This window comes from Triticum aestivum, chromosome 7B (assembly GCF_018294505.1).
Source record: "Triticum aestivum cultivar Chinese Spring chromosome 7B, IWGSC CS RefSeq v2.1, whole genome shotgun sequence".
Lineage (NCBI taxonomy): Eukaryota > Viridiplantae > Streptophyta > Magnoliopsida > Poales > Poaceae > Triticum > Triticum aestivum.
Window position 1 is genome coordinate 619,960,661 of NC_057813.1, and position 11,299 is coordinate 619,971,959.

Sequence of the window (11,299 nt, forward strand, 5' to 3'; positions counted from 1 at the left end):
GGTAGTAAAGGTCACATTTTCAAACTCCAACGCCCCCCCCCCCCCGGATCGCCTTTTCAGTTTAAAAAAATAATAAAAGAAAATGATGAAAATGTCAAAAAAATAAAAAAATAAGTTTCCCATGTGATATGTGGTCTAGTTGGGAAAATTTGCAAATGTGAATTTCGACTTTATTTGCAAAATCTCTCTAGAATTTAGTAAAATGGGCATAACTTTTGCATACTGACTCGGATGAAAAAAAAATTATATGAAAAATCATCTACTCGAAAAGTTACATCCAAATTTAACCAAGGGAACCCTGTTAAACATTTTCAAAATCCTCAAAAACCTAACAGAAAAAAAGTTACGGAGCTTTTAAGATCTAGAGTGGAAAAAATCGAAAAAATTTCAAACTGTGGTCAAACTAATTATTCTAGAATATTAGTGTTACTAAATAATTATTACAGTTATTTTGAGTTTTGGTCAAATCTGGTCAAACTGTGGTCAAACTGTGGTCAAACAATGGTCAAACTAATTATTCAAGAAATATTTGTGTTACTAAATAATTATTGTTTTTTACAACAATAGTTTCAAACTCAAACAGTGAAATGTGTCACTTCATGCTCACGCAAAATTCCTGAGGGTTAATAGGATTGACATCTTACTATTGTCAGGAAAACAACAAGTGCAGACTTGGAAACGAGGGAGAATAGAACCCGAAAGTTAAGCGTGCTCAGGCTGGGGGAGTGGGAGGATGGGTGACCGTTCGGAAGATGATTAGGAATGATGAGGGGTGATTAGAGTTTAGAGGATAAATTGAGCAGTGATGAGGGGTGATGATTAGAGATTAGAGGTTAAAATAATTCAGAAATTTGAAAATAAAAAAAATCAAATTTTTTTTTAAAAAAAATCATAAAATTTCCTTTAGTCCCGATTGGTGTTACCAACCGGGACTAAAGGTGGAGCTCCACATGGCCACGATCTTTAGTCCCGGTTCCAGTTTGAACCGGGACTAAAGGGGGGAGGCATTAGTAACGACCCTTTAGTCCCGGTTCAAGAACCGGGACTGATGCCCCCTTTTCTACTAGTGTAAAGCATACGTGGGAAGAATGGTATATGAGAAATGATTTCACCTTGGGAACGCAGACCACACAACTAAGTGAGAATTTAAAGGTTGATCTAATACACTATCCGAAGTCAGATTAAACAACTTCCATTTTTATCATGCTGTTCGAAAGAGTTGTAACTGGAAAAATGGATAGCAAGGTCATTTCAAAATGAAGACACCCATGTTGGTGCAGGCAAGCAAAATTTACACTCTTGTCATATCTGCGTGTTTTCAATATGAATACGAATGATCTACAACACCTTTTGTTGAAAAACTAGCGGGATATTTTATGAAGAATTCAAAGTTATTAGCAATCCTGCCTAACAATTAAATAGCTAAATGTAGTTGTGCACAATTTGGGAGAATAGAACTATTCTGCAGCCATGCTTTGAAAGTCCTTGATATATATGATAAATATTAAATTGTATCCTGCACATTACAGATTGAATCTTAGCCTCAGAAGCACAGCTGGGATCTATTCAACAAAGTCATGGAAGAACTGTTGTAGAAAATCCAAAGTTGGAGGCCTTTCAGCACAAAAAAAATTCTTTCATAAAAATTGCATAACTTTTCTCAAGTACACAAATTGGATAACTTGGCCACCCGAATAATGTTGATAGCGTTAGTAAGCAAGTTGATGCATGCACATATAATTCTGATACGAGACATGATCCCAGTTGGACTCCTCAAGCATTAAATGATCTGTTGAGTATTACACGCCTGAAGAAAAAGACAATTGATTACAAAACTTCAAAGAGAAAGAAAGAAAAAAAATCAACTAATGCTGGAGCACCAGAACAACCACCGAAGTTATTTCCCTAATTCTATAGTACAAATAAAGTAAGTTTCATTAATCTGCTTTAACTTTCAGAGTTGTTGCATTGCCAATAGCAAGGACAAAAAAGACCACACATCACATAATATGTTAATAAATAGAAATGAAATGCATTTGAAGAAAACTTGGATTGATAGGCTACGCAAGAGAAGAAATTTAACACCATCGAACATATTGTCAAGAAGAAGTTGTACTAAAAAAGATTAAAATGCATATTACCCAAGGACTCCCTATAGGTGTGAACCTGTGAACTGCAAAACTCTGATGGTGAATTTACAACTCTGTGGAAAATATTTGAGTGCTCTCATTATGAATACGGAGGTATTCCCTAATTTTATAGAATAAAAAATATTGCAGTACTCTGTTTTAACTTTCTGAGATGTTGTATTGCCCAACAGCCAGAAAAAAAGACCAGCACATAACAAAAGAATTTAGTAGCTAAAGAAATTTCAGTGATAAATGAAGAGGCTTTTGAAGAAATGGAGGAAGTTACACGGACCTATTGATGGTATGAACCTCCTTTTCAAAAATGAAAATGAAACATTTATCTGAAATTTTAGTTCAGCTAACAGCCTCATTATCTTTTTCTCCTAAGTTTTAGTTCTGGTACCGCGTCCACAGCAGCTGACAGAGAATGTAGAGTACTGGATGGAACTAGAATGCTAGAAAAGAGTTCAAACATAGGATGTTGTTGGACGGTGGATGGAGCAGTTAAGTTATGCCCCTGACTATGCTTCTACAAGTAAGGGTAGTCCAGTCCTAAAAAAACACGTTCCTTGCAAGCATCGCTGGCCGAAGTTACAGCAGATCCAAAGCTGAAGATGAGTCGACGCAAAACTTGTTCTTATTTCAGCATAGGCCGCATTTCCTTGCTGCGCGTAAATAAAGAATGCCACCTGCTAGCCTTTCACGTGTCCTAATTGCAGTTCTAACAACATATGTGACAACTTGATGCGCACGGCCAACAGGTCTTAATCAGATATAGTTTTTCCCCACGCCTCCCAAGCCGAAGTAATAGACAACTAGTAAAAGATACTCCAATGTTGTCATCCTGGTTGTCAATCAAGCTAGATTCAAGGGCAAGCAACTGAAGTATCAATTCTAGAAGTTACAGCTACCATGTGTTTCTAGAGGGAAGGAGAAAAATAAGGACTTGTATAAATAAGAACGGCAAGTAAGAGGAGAAGCTCGATGCCCATGTCTCAAGATGGCAACCGGGACGAAACCCGCCAGATTTTGCTTGCACAAACCCGTCCCTGCAAGAAAAACGCAAACCCTTGCCCGTTCCCTTCCCCGTGCACAGGGCCAGCTTTTTGCCCGTCCCCTAAGCCCGTCGGGATTTTTGAACCCACGGGGAACCCGTTCCTGCTAGCAGTCACCTTTTCAAAGAAAAACAGCAGCATATTACAACAATAACAACAGCAAAGCCAGCATATTTACCGAAAAGGGTTTCCCCCACTTTGTATACAAAGCAACCAACCGAACCATACAGGGATAGGTGCTGGGGCGGAAGCAGCACAGACACGCCCAAAAAAAATGACAGAGAAAGAGCAAAAGAAACAAATGCTGACAACGGCGGATCAACAAAAACGAAGAAGCCTCGCGAACGCTGCGCCCACCGGAGTCTACCCCTAGGCTCCAAGACTCCGGAGCGCCGGCACCTATCAACACCTCCAAGAAGGATCGTGACGATGACGACGATGTTGCCAAGGGTTTCCCCCGGTACACGACGAGGCGAGAGGCAGGGTAGCCCCTGTCGCCCTCCCGGAAGGTCAGGTGGCACCCTCAAGCGCCACTGTGCCGGTGTCGGCCACGCCGACAGGGGTTTCCCCCGATCCCAACCCGCACCTCGGGCGCTCCGGATCCATCCACCAAACCAACCACCACCCTGCGCCAACACGGTCATGAGGCCCCCACGCCGTCTCACCACGGCACCACGAAATGAGGGCAGTGCGGCGAAGGATCAGAGCCGGGACTAGGGCGTCAACACAGTCGGCACGCGGGAGGGCCCCACCTCCACCATCAGCGACGGTAGCCATCCGGACGCAATAGCAGGAGCACACCAAGCCTGTGGGCCCATAGGCCCGGCCGAGCCCGCGTGGGCCCGTAAAGCTCCCGCCTTCGCGCTGCTGCCGGCACGCCATCGGCGCCGACGCCTCATATCCGAGACGCTCCTCCTCCTCACCGCGTCGTAGACAACGAGGCCACGCCTGGGCCCGACCCGCTAGGACCCAGATGGGGCCCACCGGGCCCAGATCTGGGCCGGGGGCGCGACGTCGGCCACCCAGCACCACCACGCCACCCCGCCGCCAAGGAGCAGCGCCGCCACCACGTCTGCCATCGGCCACCCCGCCGGGTCACCGGACCGCCGCCAAGCCGAGCGACACCGCCGCCGGGGAGGAGATCCTGCCGCCGCCGGCACCTCCCGGGCCGGAGCCGGGGCCGCCCGCCGGCGACGGCAGGGGAGAGGAAGAACGGAGCGAGGCTGAGAGCAGCGGCGTGGGGGCCACCCCGGCCGCCTCCCGGGGAGGCAGCGCGAGGGCGGAAGGAGGGGAGGGGGAGGAAGGGCGGGGGGAGGGAGGGCCGGATCCGGGCCGCGCGCCGGCGAGGGCGGCTGGATCCCGCCGGCGGCGGGCAGGGGGAGGCGGCGGCGGCTAGGGTTGCGGGGACGGGAGCGGGTCGCGGGAGCTAGGAGGTGGCCAACAACGTACCAAAGCCAGCATATTTAAGCACAAAACATGAGATAATAGCTACAAAGAATAGCATTTTAGCAGCAAACATAGTATATTTCGGCAGAAAAAAGGAGCATATTTAGGCAGCAAAACTTGAGCATATTTCAGCACAATATAATAGTATATTTCAGCAATAACAACAGAAAAAGGAGCATATTTTAGCATAATAAAATTGCATATTTCAGCCACAAAGGGCCGGTTGTGTAGTCGGCGGTCGAAGCTGGACTAGTGGATGCGTAGAAACTGGTGGCAATGGATATGCTATGTAATTTGACGGGTATGGCGGGTTTCGGTTCCGGGTACTAATGAAACAGGTTTGAACCCACGAAACATATCTGGTTTTATAATATACCCACAGCAGCAGCCATACGGAGCTAGAAAGACGCCCGTCCCCGTCCCTTAATAGGGTAAAATCCCGCGGGGATGCGGGTTTCGGAGCCTCGTGCACTGCCATCTTGACCAATGTCCACGAGTTCGCACTAAATCTAGTCGGTCCCCTCAAGCCTAGGGTTCTAGCTACACTATACTTCTGTTTAAATTAAGTACTGAGTACAAGCCGTAGTACAACACAATACATGACTGTTGTTGGAATATAGAGTGGAGCTCAATCACAGATTGTATTCCTCCCAAACGGGGCAGTACATAATATAGGAGTACAGAGGGAGGAAGAGAGACACACACGCACGCACACGCTAACTAATCCTAACTACTGATCCTGCTTTCACGTAGTGGATTAGGCCGGTGCTGCATGGTGAGATGGGTCGGTACTGCATGGCGCATGCATAGGCGGCAGCGCACATGGCTCCTGAAGAGTAGCTCCAAGCTGGTGTGAACGTGTAGTCTAACAGCCCCCCGCAGTGTCAACGTGGGCTTGCCGAATGTTGAGACTGGACCGGAACTGACTGAATGTAGCAGTAGGCAACCCCTTTGTGAAGATGTCCGCATACTGAGAGGTTGTAGGAACATGAAGGACACGAACTTCGCCCAAGGAAACTTTGTCACGAACGAAATGGATGTCTATCTCAATGTGTTTCGTCCATCGATGCTGCACGGGGTTAGCGGACATATAGACGGCAGAAACATTGTCACAATAAACCACCGTAGACTTGGCGATGGGCTGATGAAGCTCCTGCAATAACTGACGCAGCTAAGCCGTCTCGGCAACGACATGGGCAATGGCCCGGTACTCCGCCTCAGCGCTAGACCTGGAAACAGTAAGTTGTCGCTTCGACGACCAAGATATCAAATTATCCCCAAGAAAAACGCAAAAACCGGAGGTAGAGCGTCGCGTGTCGGGGCAACCGGCCTAGTCGGCGTCGGAATATGCTAGGAGTGTGGAAGGCGAAGATGGGTAAATGTGGAGTCCAAAGTCTAGGGTGCCTTTGAGATAACGAAGGATTCGTTTGACAAGGTTGAAGTGAGAGGAACGTGGAGCATGCATGAAGAGACATGCTTGCTGAACGGCGTACGACAAGTCGGGGTGCGTGATAGTAATGTACTGCAGGGCACCGGTCAGGCTGCGATAGAGAGTGGGATTATCGAGTAGATCCCCATCAGAGATGGAGAGCTTGGCACCCGAGTCAATAGGAGTGCGAATAGGATGACATCGGACATACCGGCGCGCTCAATAATGTCCAAAGCATACTGGCGCTGAGAGAGATGGAGGCCGGCGGGCGAGTGAGTGACAGTGATGCCAAGAAAGTGAGACAGAGTGCCTAGATCGGTCACGGAGAATTCACGACTAAGAAGGGCAATAATATAAGTGAGAAAAGAAGAGGACGAAGCGGTGAGAATAATATCGTCGACATAGAGAAGGAGATAGGCAGTGTGGGTTGTTGACTTGTAAATGAATAGCGAGGTATCACATTTAGAAGCAACAAATCCAATGGAGGTAGCATAGGCTGCGAAGCGAGTAAACCATGCGCGCGGGGCTTGTTTAAGGCCATAAAGAGATTTGTTAAGAAGGCAGACATGGGATGGGGCGACGGGATCTTCGAAACCGAGCGGCTGCTGACAGTAACGGTTTCCGTAAGATGCCCGTGAAGGAAGGCATTGTTAATGTCGAGCTGATGAATGGGCCATGAGTGAGATGTAGCTAGAGAGAGAACGACCCAAATAGGGCTAGGTTTGACGACCGGCAAGAAGGTCTCGTCGTAGTCAATACCCTCGGTCTGAGAGAAACGGCGAACAACCCAACGTGCCTTGTAACGAGCGAGAGTGCCATCGGAGTTGTACTTGTGGCGGAAAACCCACTTCCCACTAATAACCGTTGCCGTGGAGGGTCGAGGGACAAGTGACCAAGTCTCATTTTGGAGCAGAGCTTGGTACTCGTCACTCATGGCACTGGCCCAACAGGGATCGGCAAGAGCAGCGCGATAGTTGCCGGGGAGGGGAGAGACACGCGAGAGATCAGCTAGGAAATTGAGCCGACGAGATGGCAGTTGGAAGCCCGACTTGGCACGAGTACGCATGTTATGAGGGTTAGCAGGGGGCGCGACAGCAATGGCATGGCGCGGGAGAGGCCGAGGGATGGTGGGGCTACCGGAGGAAATAGAGGCCGAGGTAGTAGAGGCCGAGCTACTGGAGGTGGTGTGTGGGGACGCCGGGGTGCAAGTTTGGGGGCGGGAGGTGGAAGAAGCAGGCGTGATGGCGGCGGGCTGGCCGGGCGAAATGACTGGTGTGCTAACGTGGCTGCCAGGCGAAACGGCCGGCAGGGCAGCAGTGTGTTCTGGCGAAGCGGCTGCTGGGCTAGTGTGGGTGCCGACCGGGGGTGTGAACACAGCTGGGCTGGTGAGCGGGGAAGCGGGCGCAAAGATGAGTGCATCGGCTGTAGGTGGATGCGAAATATCAAGCGCTGAGTTGGCCTCCGGAGTGCGAGAGAAAGGGAAGACGAATTCGTCAAAGGTGACGTGCCGCGAGGTGTAGACGTGTTGGGTGGAGAGGTCTAGGCATCGGTAACCTTTGTGATCCGGGGGATAACCAATGAAGACGCAAGGAAGAGAGCGAGCAGCAAGCTTATTCGGCGCAGTGGCCTCCGTGTTAGGGTAGCATAGGCATCCGAAGACGCGGAGGTGAGAGTAAGTGGGGGGGGGGGGCTGGTGGAGTGTTTCGTGTGGTGTGGCGAGGGAGAGGGTTTTAGTGGGACGGAGGTTGAGGAGCAAGGTGGCAGTAGCAAGAGCGTCGGCCCAATAGCGTGGCGGCATGGATGCTTGGAGCAAGAGTGTGCGCACGACGTCGTTAGTCGAACAAATGGCACGCTCAGCTTTTCCATTCTGAGAAGAAGTGTATGGACAAGAGAAACGCATCACCGTACCGAAGGGAAGGAGGAAATCCCTGTTTTGAGCACTATCAAACTCACGTCCGTTGTCGCACTGGAGGGTCCGAATGGTTCGACCAAAATGCGTGCGAACGTAGGCATGAAAGTGACGAAAAATGGCAGGTACATCAGATTTTTGTTTGAGAGGGAAAGTCCATGATAGCATGAAAAATCATCAATTATCAAGAGATAGTACTTGGCTCCGGAAACACTAGACAAAGGGGCTGTCCAAAGATCACAATGCAAAAGATCAAAAGCAGCAGTAGTGTGACTAGTCGAGGAAGTAAATGGTAGACGAACATGTTTTCCGGTTTGACAAGCATGACATAAACGCCCATCCACTACAGGTTTATTACAATGTTCTAAGGATTTATTGAAACGAAAAGTAGCATCGCCGGGGTGACCCAAACGCCGGTGCCAGAGGTCGGTGAGGCGTGAGACGGTGACGGCGAGGGCCGCGGGTGCAGCTGAAGGGAAGACGTCGTACAACTCGCCTTCACTGTTGCACCGAAGAATTGCCGCCTTGGTTGCAAAGTCCTTCACAGAAAGGCCATACGAGTCAAATTCCACGGAACAATTGTTGTCAGTGGTTAAGCGACGTACAGAAAGAAGATCTTTGACTAGATCGGGAGCAACCAGGACATTCTTTAGATAGAGAGGCCGATTAGGGTTAGGAAGTGAAGCAGAACCAACATGGGTAATACGCATGGGACTACCGTTGCCAACAAAAACCGGGGGATAATGAGATACAGGGGAGATGGAGGACAACTTACCGGGATCGGTCACGAGGTGAGTGGAGGCGCCCGAGTCCGCAACCCAGCCGCCGCTAGGCGAATGCAGCGAGAGGTTGTGCAGGGCGCCCATTAGCGCCGCGTGATCAACTCCATGAGCATCAGAGCTGGCCGGTGGAGGGTTGTACTGTTGCTGCTGGGAAGGCGCCGGCAAGTACGGCTGCTGGTGGAAGGCCGGCGGCTGGTGCAGCGGCATCGGAAAGGCCGGGTAGAAGGAGTACTGCTGCTGCTGCAGGGGGCCGCCGAAGGCGGCATGGGCCTGTGGCGGCCGTGCGCCGAGGATGCCAGGCGCCGAGCGTGGTGGAGGAGGCAGGGCCATGGGGTAGGCATAGACCTGCCCCGTCCATGGCGGTGGTGAAGCGGCGGCGCCTTGATACCCGCCGTTGGTGGTGTAGCGGCGGCATTTGTTGTGCCCCTGGTTGGGTGAGGGAGAATACGGTTTGCTGCCGCCGAGACCGGGGGCGGGCGGCCGAGCCTGCCGCCGGAGGCCACACCCGAGGGCGCGGGCGACGGACCCCGCTGCTGGACGGCGAGGGCGCTGTGATGGGTGGAGCCGGCGAAGTTGTTGCCGATCTCGTCGTGCAGAAGCATGCCGACGGCGACGTCAAAGGGGATGGGAGTTGGGGACTTCTCTATAATCTTGGCGGTAGTCTGATGACGATCCTTGTTGACGCCACGTAGAAGTTGGATGACCAACTCGTCATCGTCCAGTGTCTTGCCGGCGTCGCGCAGCGCGTCGGAGATGAACTTGAGGCGGGCGCAGAAGACGGAGATTGAGGAGTCCCCTTGACGAGTCTCAGAGAGCTCCGTCTGGAGCTGGAATCGCCGCGCCCGGCGGTTGTTGACGAAGAGAGCCTCGACGGAGGCGCAGGTCTGGGCGGCGGTGGCCTCCCGGTCGAGCATGAAGGCCGCAAGCTACGTCACCATCGCGCCGAGGAACCATCGCTTCACCGCCTTGTTGATGATGTTCCAGCATGCATCGCCGGCGTGGTCGGCGAAGTCCGGCGCGATCCAAGAGGCGACGTCGTACTGATCGATGACGTCCAGCATCATCCCCCGCCAGACAGTGTAGTTGGCGCCGTTCATGGCGAGGCGGACGGGGAGATTGATGTGAGCACCCTCGACACGCATGGCGTGCACATACGCCGGCGTTGGGTAGAAGTGGGGTGGCGGCGCCGTCTGGAGAGGAAGAGGAGCGGGAGTGACAAGCAGAGATGGGGTGTCGGGAGAGATGGTGGGGTTTGGCTGGGAAGAGGTAGCGGGAGGAGTGAGAGGAGATGAGGTAGCCGGAGAGGAGGCTGCGGCGGCCGCGGCGGCGTCGACCTTGGTGGCCATGGCGGAAGCGTAGATTAGATCAAACTGATACCATGTTGGAATATAGAGTTGAGCTCAATCACAGATTGTATTCCTCCCAAACGGGGCAGTACATAATATAGGAGTACAGAGGGAGGAAGAGAGATATACACGCACGCACACGCTAACTAATCCTAACTACTGATCCTGCTTTCACGTAGTGGGTTAGGCCGGTGCTGCATGGTGAGATGGGTCGGTACTGCATGGCGCATGCATAGGCGGCAGCGCACATGGCTCCTGAAGAGTAGCTCCAAGCTGGTGTGAACGTGTAGTCTAACAACTGTGGTATGCTCACTAGAAGATAAACACGCATAACTTACCAGGAGTTCAGGACAATCTATTAACATCTTCGTCCCCTCTCTCATCGTTCATTTTCTTTTTCTTTTTCAGAGCTTCGGTCACATCTTTTTTTCCAGAAAAGTTAACCCCATTCCTTTTTGCTATATCAACTTCTGATATATTCATCATTTTTCAAAGAAGTACAAAAAGCACTAGAAGTAAAAATTTCATCCATGTCTGTAAACCACCTATCAACGACTACAAGCACTGGAGACAGTCGAAGATGCGCTGCCATCATCGCCCCTCCCTCACTGGAGTCGAGCAAAATTTGTTGTAGTAAACAATCAGAAAGTCATCGTGCTAAGACCCAATAGGACCAGCGCACCAGAACGGCAATGGCCGCTTATGAAGAGAAGCATAGAACGGAAGGATGACATCTAAAGACACACGGACATAGACGAATGAAGACTGGATCCAACTAAGTCCACCGAAAACAAACGCCGACCAAATCTTGCGAGATCCACAGAAGACACACCTCCACACGCCCTCTGATGGCGCCTGACGCACCGATAGAACGATTCCTACTGGAGCGAATTGCCGCCGTCTCGTCTTCCTGAGCAGGACACAAACCCTAAACGAACATAAAAGAACATCTAAAAACGAAGCATGAGCCCTCGCATCGACAAGGGCTGAGATCCACCGCACCTTCATGGCCCTAAAACCACAGAAAACAAAGCCGATCTGCGGCGGTGCCGACGTTTAGCCTCGCGTGAGCCGGCCGATCTCAAGGGGTACAAAACTAGCTATGTGGTGGCGACCTCCAAATCCGTATGAAACATGCTTCATATGGCGGAGGACCATCGTCGATATGATGAATTGGTAGAGTTAAGCTAACCCCATTCTCAC

At 50.7% G+C, this 11,299-nt stretch overlaps 1 protein-coding gene across 1 annotated transcript; it reads right to left on the reverse strand.

The window, feature by feature from the left end:
- Positions 1-8,152: 8,152 nt before the first annotated feature.
- On the reverse strand, positions 8,153-10,161 carry LOC123162080 (uncharacterized). The gene is made up of 2 exons (XM_044579881.1): positions 8,744-10,161; positions 8,153-8,507 (listed from the first exon to the last, which is right to left on the reverse strand). Exon 1 carries the CDS (start codon positions 9,662-9,664, stop codon positions 8,834-8,836), a length of 831 nt encoding a protein of 276 aa, XP_044435816.1. The 5' UTR covers positions 9,665-10,161; the 3' UTR covers positions 8,153-8,507; positions 8,744-8,833.
- Positions 10,162-11,299: the final 1,138 nt, after the last annotated feature.

Excerpts from the sequence above, each read along its gene's own strand:
- LOC123162080 (XM_044579881.1), bottom strand. The coding sequence starts at position 9,664 with ATGCTCGACCGGGAGGCCACCGCCGCCCAGACCTGCGCCTCCGTCGAG.